Raw genomic sequence first — 22,645 nt, 5'->3', positions numbered from 1 at the left:
TAGGAGAATTTTGTCATAAACTTATCTTCTTTTTTTTTTTCTTTGTTGGCAATAAAATTTTGAAAGACATTACATGCTTATCTTAATTTACCATGAAGCATGGATACCCCATTAAATATTTAATTCAGAATTTTCAGAAGATATATAATGCAACCAAAAAAAAAATCAAATTGGGTTGAATTTTAGATTTACCCTGATTGTTCTTTTATAAGAAAACAAATCCACAGTGATACCACTTTATAAGGAAATCTATTTCCTCACATAGACAAACTCATACAGAGAGGAGAGAGATATATAGAGAGAGTGAGGGAGTGCGTGTTCAATGTTCTGGTTTGAGCAATGGCAATTTCAGGTTCAGAGACTCAACCACAGAACCCGAGAGTGGTTCCCCAAATCGAGGTGGAGTCGGTGAAGTGCGACTCATGTGGGTTCACAGAGGACTGCACCCCTGCTTACATTTCTCGCGTGCGGGACCGATTTCAGGGCCGATGGATTTGCGGGCTCTGCTCGGAGGCGGTGAAAGACGAGGTTCGAAGATCAGATAAGGTAATCACCACCGAAGAGGCCTTGAAACGCCACACAAGCTTTTGCGAGAGTTTCAGGTCATGGAGTCCCCTCCACCAAACAGAGCATCCAATCTCTGTCATGGGTCGGGTCCTCCTCCGGAACCTGGACTCCCCGCGATCGCTCCGGTCACGGTCCAATTCGATCAGTTCCTTGCCTGGTGTCGATGAGGTTCAACGCCCACAACTTGTTCGATCGGAGAGCTGTTTCTCTGCTTTGTCTCGTTAGAAGTGAAAAAGGTAAAATCAATTTGAACCGAAACACAGAAAAGCTCTAGTCTTTTTGCAGAATATGTAATTGGGGTTTCTGGTGCTCGTAGAATCTGATTCTCATTAGAGATTGGTAGCTGAAACTGATTTTCAATTTGATAATTTGGTCTTGATGTCCTTAGAATGTATATATTGCATTGATAAACTGCCCATCTCCATTTCTTTTCTCATCCATTCTTCTCCTTCACTCCTCCTATGAATGCAAAATCACATATTTGATTTGTGTGTCTCTCCATGGATTTGTTGTTTCAAGGCTTTTTAGGAAAATTGGTTCTTTCCATATATTTCTCCCAATAATACAGTGAATTGTCACAATTCTGACCAAATGATTCACTGAATCTACGATATTTTTGTGCAAGGAAAGCATAAATAAAAGGAGTCTTACAGCTATCCTAGATCAATGTAAATGGTGTAATTTGCTGGATTTTGTAAAATATTTGGGGTCTTATGCAAAAAAATGACTGACTTGGAAGGTAAATTGAACAAGACCCAGACAATAACAAAGGCCACAAAGAAGGTAAGAATGTACAAGAAGGAAAGTTCAAAGAAAATTCTCATACATAATACAAACAACAAAATGTGATGGGAACCCACCGAGTCGTATACTGATAATATTAAGGTTTGAGGCCATGTGATGCATAGGTTAACCATCAAGTGATGGAAGCTCCCCTGAGCAAGAAGTTTCCGGACGGGTCTGGTGTGAAGAGTCTGAATATAACCACATGGGGACAAAAAAAAATGGTAGTATTGTGATAATTGTGATTGACAGTGACAATGGTAATTGGTAATGCCGATTTGGTTAGGTAGATTTAAGGTGGTCGAGTCATGAATGTTTTTCATGAAATGAAGGATGGTCTGCCAGCTGGCCTTCTGCCACAGCGGCGGCTTTGGTTTTCCTCGTTTGACTGGACTTGTTTTTTATATTATTAAAAAAACATCTGGGAGATTGTTTTCTGTTAAGAGAATAGACACGAAAGAGGCATACTTTGGTCTTCAAAGGATGACTATGACTCGATCTAACGGGCACTAATGAGTGACAATTTTTGAAGAGGAAGAAGAATAAGAAGAAATGGAAGAAGAATATGATAAGTTCCATGATGGGAAAACTCCAGCCTCCGGGTCATTGTTCAATGGTTAGGCTAGTGTTCGGTGTTTTTGATGAGAATCTCACATTAGATTATGGTAGGTTTGAAGTCTAATTTATAAGGTATGACAAATCTCTTATTGTTAATCTCTTATTGTTCATCAGTTTTATTAGGTTTCCACTTTAGGCTCATTACTCTTGGACTTCTGCTTCCTTGCCAGTTGCCACAGTAAACTAGATATAGGCTCCTTTTGTGACATGATAATTCGGCCCATTTCCTTATGAGCCCATTCGGCCCGTGTACTTTGAAAGACATGCCCCGTCTATTCGGAACTTCGGCCCATCCAAACCCAAATACCCAACTACACTGAACACTTCCTAAAAAAGAAACAAAAAGGTTAAAAAAGCAAAATAAACAAATTTTTTTCCCTTTTTTTTCACTTTTACCTTCAACCATGAAGTGACTGTTGACAAAACTGGAGAAAGCAAAACAGGGTATCATGGTACTTGGGGAAGGAGCCCCAGTACTCGATTACAAAATAACCTGTCGTTTCATGAAGTGACCTACCTAGACACCATATGCAGGGAGAAAGTGGGCCCTTTCTTGGGCCCAGCCTTTTCCAGTCTCGAGGTATCATAGCTGGGTACGTCAAAGCCTTCATGGTGACAACTAGGCCCTACTTGTCCAAAGCCCAAGTAGAAGGGACTTCACTTCTTCAGTCTGTCCGACCCTCCACCGAGTTGTGGATCGTTAGTCTCTACTTGCTGGTGCATACCATCTGTTCGACTAATTACCTGAAAGAATATACAGTGAAGCAATGCACCAAATTTTGGTTTTCTTGTGACAACTCCATTTGTCCTGAACTTGTCTAGAATTAGCTGCACTGGAAACCGAGACTTTGTTTTCCACAATGAAATTTTACCTTCTCTCGGTGGCCATTCTTTCTTCTTTTCTTCTCAAAATCAGAGCTACTGATTCGGATGTTGAATAATCCAACCTTACCCTACCAATACAAAGCGTTTTTTTTCCCTCTCTATCCTACGCAGTAATCACGTGCCATTCTGAGGTACTACATCGTGCTTTTCGCCTTCTCCTCTGCGATCCACCACTCCCCACCACAGAGTCGGCTCAGTCAGGAAATAATAGAGAGAAAAACCAGAGACTTGTTGCTTATTTCTTGGTTATTTCCCTTTTTAGACAAAAACCCAGTAAAGATGAACAAAAAATCTATCAAATCATTTTTCTTGTGCTATATGGGTCGTACACAGACTCTGCAGGCTTTTTCACAGAAGTTCTGTACATTATTACCATTATCAGTACTACCATTACCATGCATAAACGTTGTGTTGTGTTGTGTCTCCGAGCAAGCAACATTCAGATCTCTCTCTCTTCTCCACGCAGTGTTTGTGACGACACATTATTGCTCAAAATTTTTTTAGGTAAATTAAATCACCAATTTTATTCGTGTACTGATGTACTACCGTTGATTCAGCCTCTGACGATCTCTCTCTTGTTTTGGGTCGTAATTATCCTTGTCAGGAAGTGTAATTACTGCCTCTGCCGCACACCCTTTATACGTAGGTATAGTAGCATTCACACCTTAAACATTACTTGCCGGTTCGGCTTCTTCTTTGTCCCTTGCTATTTGCTACTAGTTCTGGCTCTGTTTCTTCTATTACTAGATTACTTGTTGGGTCTTATTTGGTACTCTGGTTCTTCAGCTATTGTGGCCTGGGTGCCAGTACTGAGAGTCTGAACCAGTGTATCTACAGCTGGTGAGCGAGCAGACAACCACTGATGGCTGCTCCACCTGGCTCTTCTTCTTCGGTGCCGTCACTGCCGCCGCCTCGTCCGAAGTCTCCTCCCAAATATCCGGATTTGTATGGGAAACTCAGGGAAACGGCCAAGGTTCAAATGCTTGAGAGAGAGATTGGTTTCTTTGAGGTTAGTTTTCAACTTCCTTCAGATTGATACATGTGAAGTCAGAAATTGATTATTGTCAATTGCTTTTAAATTATTCATGGGTTTTGATCAATGGAGTAGCATTGTTATGTTGAAGAGGAACAAATTTTCTGGGTCAGAACCAACAAAAACAGTCCCCCATTGCTGCGGGAAAGGAGACTTCACAGTTGTTTTGAATGTGCATAAACTGGTAGCAAATTGATTGATGGGAGGTGTAATGTTTTTTGCCTGTATTGTCGTAAAGATTTTATTTTTGTAGTGAAAAGAGGAACCCCACCACAGAAGTGTCAATTCAGTTGACGATAGATACTTTTCTTGAATATGGAAACTGTTCCGTCCATGGGTCGATTGTTTTGCTCTGCTGGATAAAGTAAACAAGTAGAGGCTGTAGAGCCATTCATGGAGTAGTATTTAATTTGTTTAGAAAAGCTGAACAGCTCATTATGGCAGGCCATTGTTCCCACCTAACTTGGAAGTTCAGTGCCTCTCAACTAACTATTTAAGCTATTTTCATGCAACATTTTTTTTTTTTCATTAAGTATGAGCGAGCAATTAAGGCACTCCAATGTCAAATTAGATATACTGCTCAGTAAAGTTGAACCTTCAGTTGTAACATCTGAAGAGCTCTGCTTGTGACAGCTTTTGTTAATATTATTGGCTCTTTCCTATTGGCTTCATTTTATATACATATAAATTATGCAAATACAATTTTTAATGAACATTGTGAACTAGGATTCTCCGATTTTAAGATACTGGAGAATCATTTGATTTGTGATAGCCTGACTGTCTGAGATGATGTGATTATTAACACTAGTTAAATCCCCTCAGCTTCCCCAATTCATAGTCTAATGGTTGTAAACACACACTTTGAAGCTGCATTGACCATACCATTCTTATAAGTTCATGGACTTTCCTAAAGTCTGAATCATATAACTGTATTCCTATTACTCTTAAGCAGGAGGAGTTAAAAGCCATTGAAGGCCTTCAACCTGCTTCTAAATGCTGCAAAGAGTATGCTTAATAAGTTTTCAATTTCCATTCATAATGTTTTTTCCTCCAAATTCCCAAAATTCATATGGTTGGTTTTGTGCTATACCTTGTAATAGCTTGAAGTGACAATTTTGCAGTGTTGCTGATTTCGTGGTGGCAAACTCAGATCCTTTGATACCTGTGTAAGAAACGAAGAATTTAACTCTCATATGGATTTTAATGCTTTTTAGAAGGGAATGTAAGTCTTACCTTTCAATTTCTGGTTGAAAACAGAAGTCGGAAGAATCGAAAGTCCTGCCGTTTCTGGAAGTGGCTTTGGTACAAGTCTTTGTCCATTTGTTTTACACTCCCAATATGGCTCTCATTTTCGTTTCTGTCACCATATATATTTTGGATTGAATTCATTTCTTGTAATATGAAGACATATGAACGTGTGGCTTTGGTTAATCATGCATCGGGGAATCATAACCTGATTCTTAGCTTGTCTGTAGATAACATAAGTTGCTTATTTGTGTGCAGTGGGCTGCCCTGTTTCAACTTATCATGGATTTGTTGTTGCTGCTGCAATTCTGGCTTCTCTCTCCGTCTAAAAATGCCTCGTTGCCGCTGTTGCTGCTGCTGCGACTGTAATCCTTGTAAATGCCGTTCTTGCAACACCTCCTGCTCGCTACCAAAGTTGCGGTGGTGTTGTGCTTGTCCTAGATTTAATTGTTGTAGACAATGTAGAGAGATCTCATGCTGCTGCAGTTTAGAATGCTGTTCGCTCCCAGATTGCGTTTCTTGCTGCAGATGGGTATCCTGTCGCCCTAAATGCCCCATGGTATGCTGCTCCAATTGTACAAAAAACTGTTGTAACCCATGTTGTTTATTCCTGTAACATCTTAATGCAATATCATAGGGAAGAATTATCCTCCATATTCATTTCATTTCAATTGTAGTATATTTTTATGATTTTTCGCAGTTGAATTATTCCTAAAATTACTTAGGACTTGATCAAGATTGTTGTGCCTTCACCAAAATACAAATCATTGAAAGTGCGCAGTCACTCAATTATTGTTGCATTGGCATTGGCAGGCTAATCTACAGTTGCTACTTGTGATCACAAAACTACAAATTTCTGTATTATCTGTCATCACGGCATAGGAGGTGTCATTTCTTTTCACTCATTTTTCTTGTACATAATTTGTGGAGGCAGATTATGACTTGTGACTTTGTCTACTGCCTGGTTGACTGCCACCCCTGACAATGGAGGAAGTTTACAAGAAATTTGCTTATTGTTCTTGGTCATTAGGTAACAACATATAAAATGTTGAATGATAGTTGTTTGAAGTGAGATAATATTATCCAGAAATTGCTTGCAAGCAAAATGACATTATAAATTCTTAGTTCTTCCTACAGCTATAATCTCATAGAAAAAAAAAGCACACCCCCACTTTCTTCCTTCAATTGTGGGCTCCTACGGCCATTAATTTCTATGACCAAATTGGTGCAAAGGTCCAATCATTGGAAGGCCCATTTCTTGACCAAAACAACCTCACACTCTCTACACAACTCTTGACCATGTAAATGCAACTGGGCTACTAACTCTATTTAGGGCATTGCTCCAAACAATTGACCCAAATTCAGGCCTTGAAGTAGCATTGGCCTTTGCTACAAAAGTCACAGTGTACCTCTGCTTCTGCCCTACACTCTTAAAAACAAGTGTGGTTGGCTTCACTTGCACATCTACTGTCGATGGCTTTGTGATGGCCAGTTGATATACAGCGCCAGCAGCACCCACATTGGTTAGTACGCGAGTGTATCGCACAATTCTCTTCCTATCAAACACAACAGAGAATGATGGATAGTTGAGTTGTCCGGGGTCCTTGAATTTCTTCGAACAGGTTATGTTGGGGCGCTTGACGATGATTTGAACATGTTCAGCGGTGTAGTCCAAGGAACACAAGAATGTAATGTAGTCCTCTGTGGAGATGTCGTATACTAGGCCAGGAGATAGAGCTTTCTGTGGATCAACATGGCCAGATCCATGCGCCCATGGATTGGAAAGACCACCGCCTGCAGCGTCCCGGAGTGGGGATTTGGTGTTGTCCACGGTGTAGGCAGTGGTCATGAGTGCGGATTTGATTGCACTTGGGCTCCAGTCCGGATGGGCGGCTTTGAGCAACGCTGCTAAACCACTTATGTGCGGGCATGACATTGATGTACCTGTATAGTTTTCATCATCATACAACATAAAGATTAGCTAACATGGTGTGATTCAGAAGAAATCATATGCATAAATTCATCAAAACTACTCAATTCAATTCAACATGATTGTTCTTCGCACAGTTGGGTGGGTAAAAATCTCGGGCTGCCGTCATAATAGTTCGCACCACATTGATGACAAGTAATACCCAAAAGAGGGACAAGCTCACGAAACTAGGATTTCACAAAAAAAAATCTCAATTGATTGGTTCGAACTCCCGATATCGTATACCCTAAACTCTGAGTGATAAACAACTAAACTACACTATAGTAAGTGGTTATTTTTTAAGTAAGATGCTAAGCCCACCAATCCATAAACTATGAAACTGTGCATCCCACTATCTTTCCATTGAGGGAGGGAGGGAATGAAGCTCGATCTTTAAATGATGAATCTGACCTAACAAAACCTCTCTGGTCATATAACTTTTTCTAAAGTTGGCACCATCTGTATTTTGAACCTATCACCATTAAGAATTTTAAAATTAAATAGCCGTTGGAAATATATTACCTGACACGATATTGAAAAGAGTTCTTCTAGTATCCGAATCAAGCCCACTGGGCCCTTTAGCCTCTGACCATCCAGCCAAGATGTTTACTCCAGGCCCAATCAGATCCGGCTTCAAGATCTGCGGATTCACCATGTTCGGACCTCGAGAACTGAAAGCCGCAACCACCGGTGACGGCCTAACGTTCAAAACCGTCCCACCGAATGAAAGCAACGCAGTCGGATGTGGGTCTGTTTTCACATAGCCTCTGATTATGTCACCGGCCTTCTTTCCAACCGCCACCGCCGGTACTAAGTGACTGTCCGCCACCAATTCCTCACCGCTAGCGGCAGTGTTCGCTAAAATCATCCCCACTCCACCTGCTTCACGTACCACAGAACCCTTTTCAACGCGTGCATTGACTCCCCTGTCGCACACCACAACTTTTCCACGAACCTGATTCTGGTCAAGTGAACCGGGTAAGCACAAATTGCTTGTACTGCTGCTTCCCTTACTGTAAACCAACCCCAACGCTCTGTTCCCCATTCCTTTACCACTATACAACGACACCCCCGCTAAACGGTTTTTGTTTCCGAGAAGAGCATAAGCCGGAAAATCTCGGTCCAGAGTTCCGGCTCCGACAGTTGTGATCCATGGAGCAACATTGGCGAGTGAGGCCCTGTTAGGCCCACTGTTGCCAGCAGAGCATGAGACGAAAATGCCCTTCTCCATAGCCGTGAACGCTCCGACTGCAATCGTGTCGCGATAATAAGGACCCGACCCGCCTCCAAGAGACAGGGAAAGCACATCAACACCATCCAAAATTGCCCGATCCATACCAGCGAGAATGTCGCTCCCAAAGCAACCAGTGCTCCAGCAAACCTTGTAAGCGGCCAAGCGAGCGTGACTGGCCATACCACGCGCAATACCGTTAGCATATCCAAGCAGGCTCGCGTTTGCGACTGGTGAACCGGCAGCAGTACTGGCGGTGTGAGTTCCGTGTCCGTCCTGGTCCCGAGGCGAGGCAGTCTCTTTGGGCTCGGTTGACCTCCCACCGTACGCCATGTGGAACCCCTTGGAGAAGCTTCGAGCCCCAATGAGTTTCTTATTGCAAGCAGAGGAAGTAAAATCAGATCCTGTTTCACACTCTCCGAGCCACCGAGTTGGGATTGGAGGCATGCCTGAGTCCTCAAAGCTCTTGGACTCGGGCCAAACACCGGTATCAAGCACTCCAATTATAACATCATAAGATGCTTTATCGAGATCCTGACTGTTATGCCCATACCCCTGTCCGAAATCGGCATTGAGGCCAAGGAATTCAGGGGTACGCGTAGTGTGTAGTGAGTAGATAGTGTCTTCGTAGATGCCAATCACGGACTCGTCTTGACGAAGCAACTCAGCCTGGTCTAGATCGAGGGAGGCGGCAAAGCCATGGAAAGCGGTGGTGTAGGTGTAGATGAGGGAGTCAGAGTCAGGGCCAGAGGAAGAAGAAATAGACTGGAGGGAGGCTTTGTACCAGTCGTGTTGGGTAGCGAAGGAGGAGGGCATGGAATTGGAGTTCATGTGGACAATGTAGGTCTGTTTTGCTGCTGTTGCGAAGGACGGAATCAGGAGGAGAATCCATAAGCAGGCCATGGAAGCCATGGCAGAGGAAAAGCGAGAGTGCGTGAGAGAGAGATTATTGGTTTGAGAAAAGAATAAGAAGAATGGCTAATGCATGTTGTACTGTCAGATGGTATTTAGAAGAAAAGAAAGGAGGGAGTGGATCCCTTTTATCACCACCAACCATAGAATTTATCTCAATTCTTTAAACCTCGCATGGTTAAAGTGCGGTTACACATGATGTGTTTCTAAACGTAACGGCTAGTCTTTTTCTTTCTTTTTTTGACTCCTGGAATTAAAAGATAAGTTAAACAGTGGTAACAAAATTGCACTTCCCAATGTACTTTCTCTATCCTGTCTCATCCTCTCATTTCTTTATTAGATTATCTTAATTTTATTGATAAAAAAAATATTGGATTTTATGTTTTGTTGGATGTGATTATATTGGAATACGTGATTTGTTGATATGGTTGTATTGAGATTTTGTATTTTGATGTAGTTTTGTTAGGAATAACATGGAGACATGAAATGTTATTATTGGTCTCCATGTTAGGTGATAAGGGTAATGAATAGAAATTTATATTTTGTTGATATGGTTATATTGAGATATATGTTTTACTGATGTGATTGTATTAGAATACGTGTTTAGCTTATTTTTTGTGTAATAAAGGTGAGATTTTTGTTGGCTCAACAAAAATGTGCTATTGCATTTGCTCTAAAAAAAATCTATTGGGAGATGTGTTTTGTTAATGTTGATAAACCAATAAAATATATTGGTAAAAACGCGTAAGTTGGTGACTTGATTTTTGATTTAATATAAGTGAGACCTAATAATAATTTTTGTGTAATTGTGCGTGTGATATAAGTGAGACCCATATATTGGAGTCAATATGAAACTCATCCATGTTCCCTTCCCCATGTTGTCCCCACAAAATTACATTGTTGAGAGCAACCACGATTGCTCTATTTGAAGGGGGAACGGATAACTTTTATTGTCTATTTTAATATGGCATGGGAAGAAAATGCCTCCAATGATGATAATTTATTGTCCCAATTTTGTTGAAAACATTTATACCACACTCAAAAACACATCAAAAATAAATATTGGGTCTCACCTTTATTATATCAAAAAACAAATCAATAAATTTATAATATTACAAAATGTATTTTGTTGATCCAATAGCATCAAAATCACTCATGACCCATCAAAATCATACTATTGCAAGTGCTCTTATTATTATTGACAGCATTCTTAAATGAGTCCGAGTCGTCCAATCAAAAAGTGACTAGTGTCTATTCTCCGTTGCCGGTGGTGTGATGTCAAGGGTAGGTTTGACAAATTAGGGAGTGAGATCCAGCGATGTAGGTGGGGATCGCCGCTCAGTCGGTGAACAAGGAATTCATTCGCACTTCGCAGTCAAGACCACCATCCCTCGGTGATTCCATGTGAAGGAGACACTGTTTTTGTTGCTTTGTTTGCGTGAACTGTAAAGTGAACAGAGAAAAAAATGATTGGTTGTAACCCCCCGTAAATGGTGGCGTCAATCGAGCCTATAATTCGCTTAACCCATCTGAGAAAAAAACACAGAGAGATCTGGCCGCACACGCTCAACAATAATACCTTTTTGTCATGACAAGCCACGCTTTAGTTGTGCTAATAATGAGCCATGTCTGCCTCTATACACCCCACTCTTGGCCTCCTCTACATCTTTAATCTTTCAAGTCTTTTTGATGTTATTTTTGTTAAATGCATTCATGGGTGTTCTTGCTTTCGGCAAATGTTGTTGTACTGAGGGAGTCTTTTACTTTTGATGAGTCTTTTTTTCCCAACTACAGAGAGAGATTTAACTCTTCAACTGTGTTGAGAAGCATTGACACCTCACTCCATCCGAAATTTAACAGCTTTTTTGGATCAAACGAGATTAGTACTAATTCTTGGTGATTTTGTGAAAACCAAGAAACTAAAGTTTTGGAGTGATGGATTGCATTCACATTAGTCAAGTCTTGCGTATATAAAATGGTCAAAAGGATTTAGTGTTTGACATGATGTGATAAGATCTCAGATCGAGGTGAATGAGGGAGGAACGACACTCATAAAAAAGATCCACAGTTTAATATATTAAGATCGATTTTTGTGTGCCTAAGTGACAACGTTGGGTTTGGAGGAATAAATTCGTGTGGGCTTTATTGGTTTAGCAGACAATGTTTTAATGTGTTTGGGCATGTGGGTGCGGTAAATCTATTTAGAATCTAACCCAACTTCTCTGAAGATGAAAGGTCTTCATCAGTATGCCTCGACACGCAGCATCAACATGTCATGATTAAAGACACTTTGTATTATTAATCGTTGCATCAGTGTATTAAGCAAAAGGTAAACGTGTAGCGACACAGTTGAAGTAAAAATGAGAGGATTAGGAAACAAGCAAACATGAATTATAAACAATTAATTAATGCTTAAGAATAATTATTAAAGGAGTGAATGATGAAACAGAGCAATTAGTTTTAATGATTTGATGAACAAGATACTGTAAAGTCATACTAGAAACTAAAATTGGAATAAAATTTTCTCTCTGAAATCACCTGCCACCTCCTCTTTCAAGTCTGTAGAGGGGGAACCAAGGCTCTCTTCCACCGACTCCTCCTCACCCTCAGCGTTTTTTAAAATGTTTTTCTTTGGTTGTTTATTTTAATAACATGCATGGGTAGTGGGATTCTTCCATGGATTTCCGTTTGAGAGATAACTTGGTTTCAAAAAGGGTGTATGATCGGAGATCTATTAACACATTATGGATTTCAAGTTCAAGTATCGATCGGTACGATTTCGATGGATCTGGATCTAAATCTAGATCGACTTCCAAATCTGTTTGGAGGATTGCTCAAATTTTCAGATATGTTTTGCTCAAATTGTTTTCATATTTTTTGTTTGTTTAGTCTACTCGGATATTTCTCGGTGTCGTTTGTAATCCGATACTTTGTTGGTATAGTCAGATTTCTATGTGAAGTTCTCATATCTAATCTATCTTTATGGTGCCTCGAGTGTTTATGGGTCTCAAATTCTTTTACCCTAAGTTATTAGGTAAATGAATACAATTAGGTTTACAACATTCTTTATAAAAAAAAAAAAAAAAAGTTGTGATGATCTGCTTAAGATACGGTAGTAAATGTCGTTGAATATAAAATCCCGGTGGGGAGTTGAGATCGATATGATGTGAGGAGTGTTTTGCGGATGAGGGGGGGTCCCATGGCCACTACTCTATTGTGCTAGGTACCTCTCAAATAACAAAGTTGCAATTTCAGCCTTACAGAACCTATAATTGAAGGGACAAAATAATTCATCTCACTTTCTTCTTTATATTAAATTCCTCATGTTCTAGACTCTAGAGTGGCCTCTACACTATCCCATCCAGAATTCCAGACCCAGTACTGGGTCTACTTCTCCAATTTCTGAATTAATATACCCAATCCTCACTTGTCTACTACACATACATCGTGGTAGTTGCATGTCATGGTGGAGCACTACCACCACCACCAAATCATAAGACCAGCACACTTCCATTACCATTATGCATACTACATGGTTTATATATACATATATACACACACACACACACACAAGGACGACAACATTACATACATTTTTTACTATCTGAATCCTTTCTTACGTGTACATGATGTCACATATATTATCCCTAAAAAAGTAGATCACGTGATCATAATCTAAAATGGAGGGACCTAGTTTTTACCAAGTTGTCTAGCCCAGTATAGATTGTCCCAAGAACAACCATTAGCATGATATGTGTGTATGGGTTATCAAACAAAGTGCTTTTCAACTTTCACGAGCTAACTCTGTTTATGCTCGGGTGCGCACTAAATAAATCAATAAGTTCATCCATTCTTCGGGTGCGCTCTAAATAAATCCATCCATCGGGACTCATGCAATTGCCCACTCGCAATCTTATGTCCCAATACAAACGTTCAATGCACTGATTCCGCGGGACGGGCTTGGCAATTCCTATGTGACTCCAACCTCTTCATAGCTCACTGCGAATGAGTTTCCCATTATGCAATCCTGAAACTACAGGAGTCTCCAGATGTACATGAAAGGCAATATATTACACAACTAAACCATGATATCTATGCTGAGGCATGCATTGCAGATGGGAAGATACTAATTCATAACCTCATTGTAATTTACTACACACACTAGAGCATTCCTCTGTGATCCAAAGTACAGCAAATGAGAAGACAGCATTGTATTTAAAAAAGAATAAAGAGGACAACATACAGAACTTGTACATGAACATTTCATTCCACCCACAAAATAAATCGTTCCGATAGTGAAAAGCTCAATGCATCCACAAAGTAGATAGGGCCTCATCTTCATTTCCACAAAAGCTAATAAAACATTCACAGATAAAATATCCATTAAATAACAAAATCTATTGTGCTGGACACATAATAAAAGGAGTTTAGACATTCTACTTTGGCAGTGTGAAAAGGCCCAGCCCCTTCATAAGAAATTACACTTTGTTAAATTGTTCACACACTCTAATGCCCATACTTCTGAAACTCCCACTCGCTGTTATCTGCAGAATTAACAAAACCACCACAAAAAAAGATTGAGAAATTCAGGGAATGCGGCAAGGAAAAAAAAAATATATAAACAAATTGAGGGGGTGGCAGTGGCATGAAACATACCCAGCGGACACACTTGGCGAGTTTTGAGCCATCGGCTGATGCAATGAAAATGGAATGCATGGTTGCAAACTCCTACATTAAAGTACATAGTTAACAACAAAATGGTCAAATATCACCAATGTAAATTCCACCGAGTAAGATTGTTAATGAAACTTCATTCCACAAGTAAGAGTTAAGTGACTTTGGTTATAGTATTTTCCATTTAAAATTTCATAGGAAAAAAGTAGACCTTCTAAGCAAAGATTAAAATTTCAAGGAAAAAAATGAAAGCACAGAATGAAGGTTTCTCTTCTTTTGTTGAAAAGGAGCAAACTAATAGAATTGTTACCTATGACTTGACGCAAATCATGAGCAAATGTTTCCACTTACATAACTGAGCGTAAAACACAGTTTTCAGTTTCACAACTAAAAAATGTTCTGTAAAGTAGAGGGACTAAAAAAACCTAATGAATGGAAACTATTTGATGAAAAAGGAAACTGAAAGCAGAAATTAGAAAATCTTTTCCCAACCTATTAAACTCTTTACCCACAAGTCGGAAACTCGGGCCAATTTAAGTATCGTCAAAGTATAAAAACATAAAAGTAAGCAACGAAAATACAATATCAACAAGGAATGAACAGATCTCACCAGTAACAGAAAGATTATTCACTCTAGATTATGCAATCAGTTTTAAACATGTCCCTTGTTGGAATCAGGATATCAACACATGGGAAGGTGGAAGAGATGGAAATCAAATTTCCAGGAATAGAAGAAGCGTGCATTAATTAAATATTTAAATGGAAAACCCAGTCTGCACTTTGTGAGGTTTTACCATGGTTTGGACCTACGACCCCAAAAAGGTTAAATGGGACAGCCTTGCTGCTGCACCACGGCTCACGTCAAACATAATCGACTAGTATATATATGTAAGAAATTAGTGTCATCCTAAATAATTCCAGATTGCAACAGTGGCAGGAAGATTGATACAGTTTTCCAACTCGTAGCTGTCGCACGCAGCTCTCAATGGCAATTTGTGACACTTTAACTACTTCAATTCATATACAATATCAATTTGCGATAGCCAAAAAAAAGGGGAAAGGAACAGGCAGAGACTAGCCAAAGGCAAGCTTCAGGTAAAGGTTAATCACACAAAAATTAAGTAGGCAAAAAGCAAGAGAATGTAAAGAATCATCATATTATGAGTTTTAATCAATTCAACATATGTAAGGAGTCTAAATACTGACCAGCAAGAATCAGGAAAAAGACCATTCTGGATTTTTAGAGCAAACATTAAGGTTTCCAGGACCGTAGACCTAAATCTTTTGTCTTTTGGATGATAGTGCTACTTGAACTCTGTTACAAACCGTCTCTAAGGTCAAAAATTACTTAGGCAGTCACTACCGCAAATTCCAAATGTAAAACCACATCATCGTATGGGTGACATTTAAAGTATCAAAAAGCTATGTGCTGTTACACAAAATGAAAATACTACAAGTACAAGATCATACATTCATACCCACGTCTAGAAGAAAATAAAAAAGGAAAAATAAAATAAAACATGGAATTTTCTGCACATACTTATAAGTTATAAGATCACTGAACCAGTGAGAAAGTTTGTATTTAATATAATAAAAACAAGCCCTCTTTTACGGAGTAGTAAAAACAGGTCATCTTTAAATAGCAGAAATTAAAATAGGATAAAGTTTAGAGTTGATCACATACCCCAAGCAACTGTGCATTCCTCACTAGTGGCGCTCGCCTGATTTGCTTGGCACTCAATGCCTAACCACCGAAACAACCAAACAACACGAGAGAAAACAAAATCAAGTCATGCAATCATTGATCGAATCCTTAAAAACATAGAAAACATAACAATTTCACAATATCAAACACTTACAAAGATCCATAATATGATTCCTGCAGATAGCACAATTGTCGACAACAATGTCTGCAATCCAAAAATCAACATATCATTACAAACATCGGAAAAACCATAACACACAAAATTTCAAACGTGACCGCACAACCAAACATGCATATGAACTAAAAAATTCCCGGATTAGAAGAATATTTAAGGAATTTAGGGTTATGAGAGGTACCCCAGGCCCAGAGAGAGACAGCGCTCCACTTCTTAATCTCGAAGCGCTTGGGCTTCTTAGAGGAGCAAGAAGGAGCAGCACTGCCAGAGGCCTCGCCTGCGGGAACCATCGGCACGTCGGAATCCAGGGTCGCCATCTTAGTCTCTCTGATCGGGAACCTAGGTCGCTTTTGCTCTGTTAGACTGGTCTTGAAGAGGAAAAAGTTTGGGAACCAATTGGGAAAAAAGAGTCCGATCTGATTTGGGCCCAGTAGTGGATCATATTCACATCTGGGATTGGACTCTCACATTCTCCTGATTCTGAGCCCATCTACTGTTCTTGGGAATAAAGAGTCCGATCTTATTTGGGCCCAATAGTGAATCATATCTTGGATCGGACTCTTACATTCTCATGATTCTGAGCCCATCTACTTTTCTTTTTTATATTTTTTTTTCTTATTTTTCTGTCTATTCTTCTTTTACTACGTTTCTTTTCGGTTTCAACTATTTTTGAAAAAAAAAATTCAGTCTTGAGAGACTAACACTACCAACACAAGTCTTTCTTGACCCATAACATATTAAAGAAATTGTCATAATAAATAAAATTTTACATATTATATATCTTTATATCTATATATTTTTTTTAAAAAAATTGTAAGATAAGAAAATTATTAAAACATTTAGTGTAGCCGAGTTGGTTCCACGAATCTTTCTAAATAGGAGAATTTAGTTCACCTCTTCACATTAACACTTTATGATTTTTTATAATACTTTGGGAGAGTAGAGGGATTACTCTAAGAAATTAGGTCATTAAAAGTTCAAATCATATTTAATTATATCCAAAATTATTAAAGCCTAATTAATCAAGTTTGGACTGAATCTAAGTCATATTCCTACATAAAAATTATAATAATAATAATAATAATATTAAAACTAAATAAAGATGATTGAGAGCAAGAGGTGTGACCAAAAAAAAAACCCCTAGTCACTTCATCAATTGAAGTTACAAGGAATATATATTATTTTTTTCTTTCTTTTTCCTCCAGTCAACTGTTTTGACTGCAATAGTGTATCCAGACCAATTCAACAACAGACGACTACCAATACCATTGAAGTGGAATATTTCAATTCTTCTTACGGGTTCGGGTCCTGCCGTAGACAATAATAAATGCAAAGTTTTTAGTCTACATAGTTTAAGGCAACAAAATTAAATTCATTCTCAGATAGGTTTTTTCTTTTTGTTTTTTTATATCAGAGAGAATCCCAACTCAACGTGTCATTTTGTCATCAATTCACTCTGACAACAATGAGAGATCACTCTAAGTTTTATACCTACCGTTTTCGTTGTAACCCTATGAGAATATACCTTGAGGGATCACTCTAGTGGGAATATATAACTTATGATCTCGATATTTGGTAGAGTTACACGCCTTGTCACTCAATCAACCAAGCTACACCTACACTTGCTTGGTATTAGAAAATAATAAAATTTGTGGCTCAAATAGTCTACTGCAGGGCTCCCATTCATCTTCTTACAAGTTTACCGTTGAATATTCAAGTCTCCGACCAAAGAACTCATTCATATTTCCGTTTATATATGAAACTGAAGACGATGAGCATCTCGAATACTAGATTTGCAAACTAAAACCTGAATTTCATTATTCTGTGTACTAGATTTGCAATCAAAGTGGATCAAAAGCTAGCTCCACCTAAATCTGAAAGCCTGAGAAGATAATTAAGAATCAAAAACAAGGCCGCAGGCAGAAGAACCACAACAACAAACACAAAGATGGAAAGGCGACGGAGAGTGTCCGGTACGTCGTCGCCGCCGCCCTTGGTGTTTCTGCCGTTACCATTGTTGCCTTTGTCACCTTTTCTCCGGCGAGGACGTTGATTACGGGCTATGTCTACGCTCTTGTCTCTTGCCATTCGGAGAGGATTCGGAATCGGAGGTTTTCAGAACGGTAAGGCTATGTTTGTTCTGTGGGTTTTGAACAAAACTGCAGCTAGCCAGAAATTGCTCCCATGTTGCCTGTAAGGCTATGTCTTCATTTTTTGCATTTGTTGTGTGGGTTTCGAGGCAACGTGGAAGCAGTTTCTATATATGTATGCATTCATTTGTTTGTATTTGTTGTGTGGGTTTCGAGGCAACATGGAAGCAGTTTCTGCTGCATTTTCATCTTAATTTGCATCTCATTGGCCGTCATGAAGAATTGAAAACTACTTGGTTTCTACACTACAATACGAACCATCGCAACTGGTCGGTGGGTGGACTTGGGCTTTAGATTACATCAAAGACTACGAGCCCATCTAATTCCTTTGAATCGGCCCGGCCGGGCCCTATAAAAGCTCCAATTCCACTTCCTCACTTGGGCCTTTGTGATCCAGTAGGCCCATCTATTCGAGAGCGGTATTATTCTCTAGAGGGTTCAATATTTGCACTTATAGTTCGTCTCACTACACGTATTTTTTTAAAAAAATTTAAAATTATAAAATTATCTTTATATAAAATTACCTTAAAAACTCTCTACTCTTACACCCATTATCTTTTTTTTTTCAATACAATTAATTTAAAATAAACTTTGTAGATAATTCCAAACCGTAAGCTCCATCTTGTAATGAAAATATGAGGAGGGGGGATTTGAGACGTCATAGCCACATATGGGTAGATAAACTCTTTCATGGATTTGACAATATGAGAGACATAATGATCTTGTTTATCAACCTATGAATTTCAATGACTCAAAAGTTATCCATAAAGTGTTGTTGCAAAGTATTAGCATATATCAACCTGCTGCAAAGTTTCTCCTCAATTCTTTCTCTTATTATGTTGTGTAATTAATGTCTAAAGAGTAATTTGGGAAGCGCAACTTGTGTACTAAAAAAAAATAAAAATTAGAGTGTATTAAGTAAATGTGTGTAATGAATCCAAACACGTGTGAAAATAGTAGTTCCCTATTCTGTAATCGGATCGTATAGAGGTGTAAAATCACAGCTTGGCCCAAAGGCTTCGTGGGTCATGTAGGCCCCAACCATTTTGATTCGTGGGTTGTGCATGAAAAATAGTGTCTTGTGATTAGAACCTTTTTGTGAGGAGATTTTTGGGATCCTAAACTCACCCCAAGGAATTGTCCGTGTAGGTTGGGCTTGGTCAAACCCGCACGGCTCTATTTCAAGTGAAGGGATCTTCTTGGCTCCTTTAATTAATTGACAGATGTAGGTCTAATTGTAGCAAAAATAATATTTCTCTTGTAAGTTGTAAACACTAAACATGGAAATTGATTGTACAATGTGAAGCATCACATCCTTTTTCTCAAAAATGATGTTACCCACCAAACACACAAGAGATGCCAAGTCTGACAAATCTACAATCAGAAAGAACAAAAATTTGAGTTAGTGGGATTTCAATTTTCAATCACTAATACCAAATCCGCGTTGTGTTTTGTTTTGTTTTTCAAACTTCTTAGCTGTATTTGACAAATCTACATTTTTATTGTCAGCTAACCAGTCCTTGTTGAACTAGTCTTTATTCTCACATACAATTTCAAAAAAAAATAAATAAATAAAGTTTCTACATTTCTATTGCTCGATAACACAAAGTGACATTTGTACACGTTTGGCTGAATAAAGGTTCATCTCGCAAATTGTGATAATGGAAACACTTACGGGATTTGAATTCACAACCTCCCGCTTGCGTTAGGAATTATAGCAATGAAATTTATCATCTCAACCAAAAACCCCGTTGTTCAAGCTTTTTAAACAATGAAATCTAAGTAAATACATAAACTTTACCCAAATAGCTGCATTTACACAATAATTTTATACACTTGAGAACTAATCAATCTATGCTCCCCTGGCTTTTCTGTGCAATGGAGAGTGGATTCCCCTTTTGTGCAAAGCAGTGTCCGAATGAACAATCTGAGACCTTGTAGGTGATTTATGGCGATGATTATGGAGTTGATGATTCTTGTGGTGATAATGGTGGCCATGGCTCTCTTTCTTCACTTCCTTTGGTGATTCACATTCTTTGGATTTATCAGACTCAGTTGGGACTGTATACACAAAGGGACCAATTGGGATATCTTCATAGTCCTTGAGAGTGTCCAATATCTTCACAACAGTACTCATACTTGGTCTGTGTTTAGGCCTGTGACTTAAACATTGATATGCTAATTGTGCAGCTTTTCGAGCCCCGGTCTCTGAGTACTGGTCTTCCAGTCTTGGATCCATGATTTGGTTCAGTTTCCGCGCATCGTTTAGCATTGGCCTTGCCCACTCCGTTAGATTATGTTCTCTTTGTGGTCTGTTCTTGTCTACTGATCTTCTTCCTGTTAATAGCTCTAATAATACCACTCCAAAACTGTACACATCGCTCATTGATGTCAAGTGACCTGATTAAAGTAAACAGGTAGGGTGTTTTTAGTGCTAATTCGCTAACTAATCCGCGTATTATTGAACTATAATTAAATGAATATGTAGAATTACCAGTCATTATGTATTCAGGAGCAGCATAGCCATGAGTCCCCATAACTCTGGTCGAAACATGAGTTTCATCACCTTGCGGACCGTCTTTCGCTAGACCAAAATCGGATAATTTGGCAGTGTAATCCTGGAAGATTAATTAGACAAGGTAAGTACAGCATTCATTTAAGAATAATCTTTGATTAATTAATCAATTATAAGAACTAATGATTTAGTCAACAACAGAGATTAAGACTCTACTTACAGAGTCTAATAATATGTTTGAAGCTTTGAAATCTCTGTATATTACAGGTTTCTCTGCTTCATGAAGAAAGGCTAGTCCTTTTGCAGCTCCTAAAGCTATCTTCATCCTTGTTGACCATGGTAATGACACTGAATATCCTGCAAAACCCAGATCACAAATATCAGTATATGCAAACTTTGTTCAAGTCAATAACATTATAACAATTGATTTTTCTCTAAACATACTTCTAAACAATTGATTTTCTAAGCTCCCTCGCGGCAGGTATTCATAGACCAAGACCCTGTGCTCGTCTTCACAACAATACCCAATTAGCTTCACCAGATGTGGATGCCTTAATTGCCCCAAAAATATCACTTCAGTCTGTCACAAGAAAGAACAAAATTAGGAAGTTGAATCAGAAGAAGCATAAGAACAATCAATTCAAGTGCAATTTTTTGTTTGAAAGAGGAGAGAATTGCTCACCAACCACTCCCTATGACCCTGTGAACCGTCCAAGTCCAAGAGCTTGACGGCGACCGGCTGAGCCTTCAAACCAGGCCTAAGCTTCTCATCAATGAACCCTTTGTGAACTGGTCCGAACCCACCTTCACCAAGAAAGTTACTTGATGAAAAACATTGCGTAATCACCTTCAACTCCGCGAGCGTAAACACGTGAAGGTTTGAACCAGCCAGAGAGATCGAAAGCTCCTCTGAAAGTGTTGAGCTCGGATAACTCAAATCTGAAACTGAAAATCTTGTAAATGAACTCTGTTTCGTCACCTTCTTTGTTGGTTTATCACAAGGCTTTGTTGTCTGATGATTATCATGAGCCAAGTAACAGCTTGTAATTATGCATCTCCAATTGCCCTTCCTTACATTCATTGTTGTTGACGAAAAAGTATTTTGTTTTGGTACAAAAATGTCTGAAGGGCTTCGAGGACTTTAATAGGGGGAGGTTAAATTAAGGTTGAATATTCAAATCAATCCCCAACTGCTCTCTCCAAACGCGGATAATGAGGAAGAAGCTCGCAACTCCTTTTTTTTGTGACCAAATCTTTGATATATATATTTTTTCCTCTCTATATCTTCCTCTTCATGTATGTCATTCTCTAAACATGGAATTCTTCTGCACCTTATTATACGTATATATATACATATATATTGTTTGCTTGATATTTTACTACTATTTGATCCATGGGTGATGAGTCACAGAAGTCCACATAAGTTGGTTTGAAGGAAAATGGCATGGCTACTCCCTATTGACTTTTGGCCATCTTTTTGTGTTTCTGGCTGTTGCAACTTCTTGTGCCTAGCCATATTTAATACTTCTACTTTCATGGGTCAGTTTTCATTTTTAGGTGAGAGTTAAAAGAAAAGGGTGATAAAATTGACTAATGTGTTTAATTAGTTGATTGGACAATTTGTTATACCTTTAAAGCCAATCTCCAGCTTTTTCTTAGACCCCGTTTGATAAGTAATTTTGGAAACAATATATACTAGCAAATAACATATATGATTGGTGCAAACCAAACAACAATTTCTCGGCTCCAATTCTGAGACTCCTATCATTATTATCCAGTACATCTGCTACCATACTATTGACAAAATCATTGACAAACCCTTAACGCCAATCTCTAGCTATCTTACACTTGGGTGAGAAAATAGCTTTTTCTTAGTAATCTACATGGAGGGTAGTTTCGTCCAATAAGAAACTTTTTCTTAGACTTTGTTATAAAAAAGTTGGCCGGCTTGCAATATTATTGAACAATTTCTAGAAGCTTAGCTCATAATTAAATCATCACGATTCCAAAAAAATATATGTGAACCCTACGAATTAACAATGGAACCCTATCTGTATGGTCCTAATCAAGGGACAAAAAAATCACACCCGTGCGGATTGTAGACTTTTGTTTTGGATCGGACGGTCGTGGTTGTCCCATGCAGTTGACATTATATATATGGGTATCCAAAGTGGGACCTTAAT

At 38.8% G+C, this 22,645-nt stretch overlaps 5 protein-coding genes across 6 annotated transcripts; 2 read left to right on the top strand and 3 right to left on the bottom strand.

Annotated features, from left to right (window-relative positions):
* Nucleotides 1-247: 247 nt before the first annotated feature.
* LOC120006267 lies at nt 248-1,066 on the top strand. Its single transcript, XM_038856241.1, has one exon. It carries the CDS (start codon nt 340-342, stop codon nt 790-792), a length of 453 nt encoding a protein of 150 aa, XP_038712169.1. The 5' UTR covers nt 248-339; the 3' UTR covers nt 793-1,066.
* A 2,389-nt stretch (nt 1,067-3,455) lies between these two features.
* On the top strand, nt 3,456-5,844 carry LOC120006602 (guanine nucleotide-binding protein subunit gamma 3-like). 2 transcript variants are annotated; one of them, XM_038856687.1, is made up of 6 exons: nt 3,456-3,499; nt 3,640-3,862; nt 4,839-4,891; nt 5,008-5,052; nt 5,144-5,188; nt 5,390-5,844. In XM_038856687.1, exons 2-6 carry the CDS (start codon nt 3,716-3,718, stop codon nt 5,745-5,747), a joined length of 648 nt encoding a protein of 215 aa, XP_038712615.1. In that variant the 5' UTR covers nt 3,456-3,499; nt 3,640-3,715; the 3' UTR covers nt 5,748-5,844. The 2 variants fall into 2 exon arrangements, with proteins under 2 accessions (XP_038712615.1, XP_038712616.1); XM_038856688.1 differs by lacking the exons at nt 3,456-3,499; nt 5,144-5,188 and having other exon boundaries at nt 3,566-3,862.
* A 328-nt stretch (nt 5,845-6,172) lies between these two features.
* LOC120005631 (subtilisin-like protease SBT1.8) lies at nt 6,173-9,351 on the bottom strand. Its single transcript, XM_038855392.1, has 2 exons — nt 7,623-9,351; nt 6,173-7,075 (listed from the first exon to the last, which is right to left on the bottom strand). Exons 1-2 carry the CDS (start codon nt 9,241-9,243, stop codon nt 6,414-6,416), a joined length of 2,283 nt encoding a protein of 760 aa, XP_038711320.1. The 5' UTR covers nt 9,244-9,351; the 3' UTR covers nt 6,173-6,413.
* Nucleotides 9,352-13,561: 4,210 nt separating this feature from the next.
* LOC120005634 (RING-box protein 1a-like) lies at nt 13,562-16,180 on the bottom strand. The gene is made up of 5 exons (XM_038855395.1): nt 15,979-16,180; nt 15,777-15,827; nt 15,602-15,661; nt 13,900-13,971; nt 13,562-13,787 (listed from the first exon to the last, which is right to left on the bottom strand). Exons 1-5 carry the CDS (start codon nt 16,112-16,114, stop codon nt 13,750-13,752), a joined length of 357 nt encoding a protein of 118 aa, XP_038711323.1. The 5' UTR covers nt 16,115-16,180; the 3' UTR covers nt 13,562-13,749.
* Nucleotides 16,181-19,682: 3,502 nt separating this feature from the next.
* LOC120005632 (serine/threonine-protein kinase RIPK-like) lies at nt 19,683-21,772 on the bottom strand. The gene is made up of 5 exons (XM_038855393.1): nt 21,145-21,772; nt 20,907-21,042; nt 20,683-20,819; nt 20,442-20,565; nt 19,683-20,347 (listed from the first exon to the last, which is right to left on the bottom strand). Exons 1-5 carry the CDS (start codon nt 21,541-21,543, stop codon nt 19,800-19,802), a joined length of 1,344 nt encoding a protein of 447 aa, XP_038711321.1. The 5' UTR covers nt 21,544-21,772; the 3' UTR covers nt 19,683-19,799.
* Nucleotides 21,773-22,645: the final 873 nt, after the last annotated feature.

This window comes from Tripterygium wilfordii, chromosome 9 (genome assembly GCF_013401445.1).
Source record: "Tripterygium wilfordii isolate XIE 37 chromosome 9, ASM1340144v1, whole genome shotgun sequence".
Classification (NCBI taxonomy): domain Eukaryota; kingdom Viridiplantae; phylum Streptophyta; class Magnoliopsida; order Celastrales; family Celastraceae; genus Tripterygium; species Tripterygium wilfordii.
Note: the sequence above shows the minus strand (reverse complement) of the source record. Positions and strands in the feature narration are given on the sequence as shown.

Coding starts and splice junctions, on each gene's coding strand:
- LOC120005634 (XM_038855395.1), bottom strand. CDS start 16,114: ATGGCGACCCTGGATTCCGACGTGCCGATGGTTCCCGCAGGCGAGGCC. Junction 15,662..15,776: donor GAATCATATTATGGATCTTT/GTAAGTGTTTGA, acceptor TTCGGTGGTTAG/GCATTGAGTGCCAAGCAAAT. Junction 13,972..15,601: donor GGAATGCACAGTTGCTTGGG/GTATGTGATCAA, acceptor ACTTTAATGTAG/GAGTTTGCAACCATGCATTC.
- LOC120005631 (XM_038855392.1), bottom strand. CDS start 9,243: ATGGCTTCCATGGCCTGCTTATGGATTCTCCTCCTGATTCCGTCCTTC. Junction 7,076..7,622: donor TCTTTTCAATATCGTGTCAG/GTAATATATTTC, acceptor AAAACTATACAG/GTACATCAATGTCATGCCCG.
- LOC120006267 (XM_038856241.1), top strand. CDS start 340: ATGGCAATTTCAGGTTCAGAGACTCAACCACAGAACCCGAGAGTGGTT.
- LOC120006602 (XM_038856687.1), top strand. CDS start 3,716: ATGGCTGCTCCACCTGGCTCTTCTTCTTCGGTGCCGTCACTGCCGCCG. Junction 3,863..4,838: donor GAGAGATTGGTTTCTTTGAG/GTTAGTTTTCAA, acceptor ACTCTTAAGCAG/GAGGAGTTAAAAGCCATTGA. Junction 4,892..5,007: donor GCTTCTAAATGCTGCAAAGA/GTATGCTTAATA, acceptor ACAATTTTGCAG/TGTTGCTGATTTCGTGGTGG.
- LOC120005632 (XM_038855393.1), bottom strand. CDS start 21,543: ATGAATGTAAGGAAGGGCAATTGGAGATGCATAATTACAAGCTGTTAC. Junction 21,043..21,144: donor AGGGTCATAGGGAGTGGTTG/GTGAGCAATTCT, acceptor TTCTTGTGACAG/ACTGAAGTGATATTTTTGGG. Junction 20,566..20,682: donor CAAACATATTATTAGACTCT/GTAAGTAGAGTC, acceptor TTAATCTTCCAG/GATTACACTGCCAAATTATC.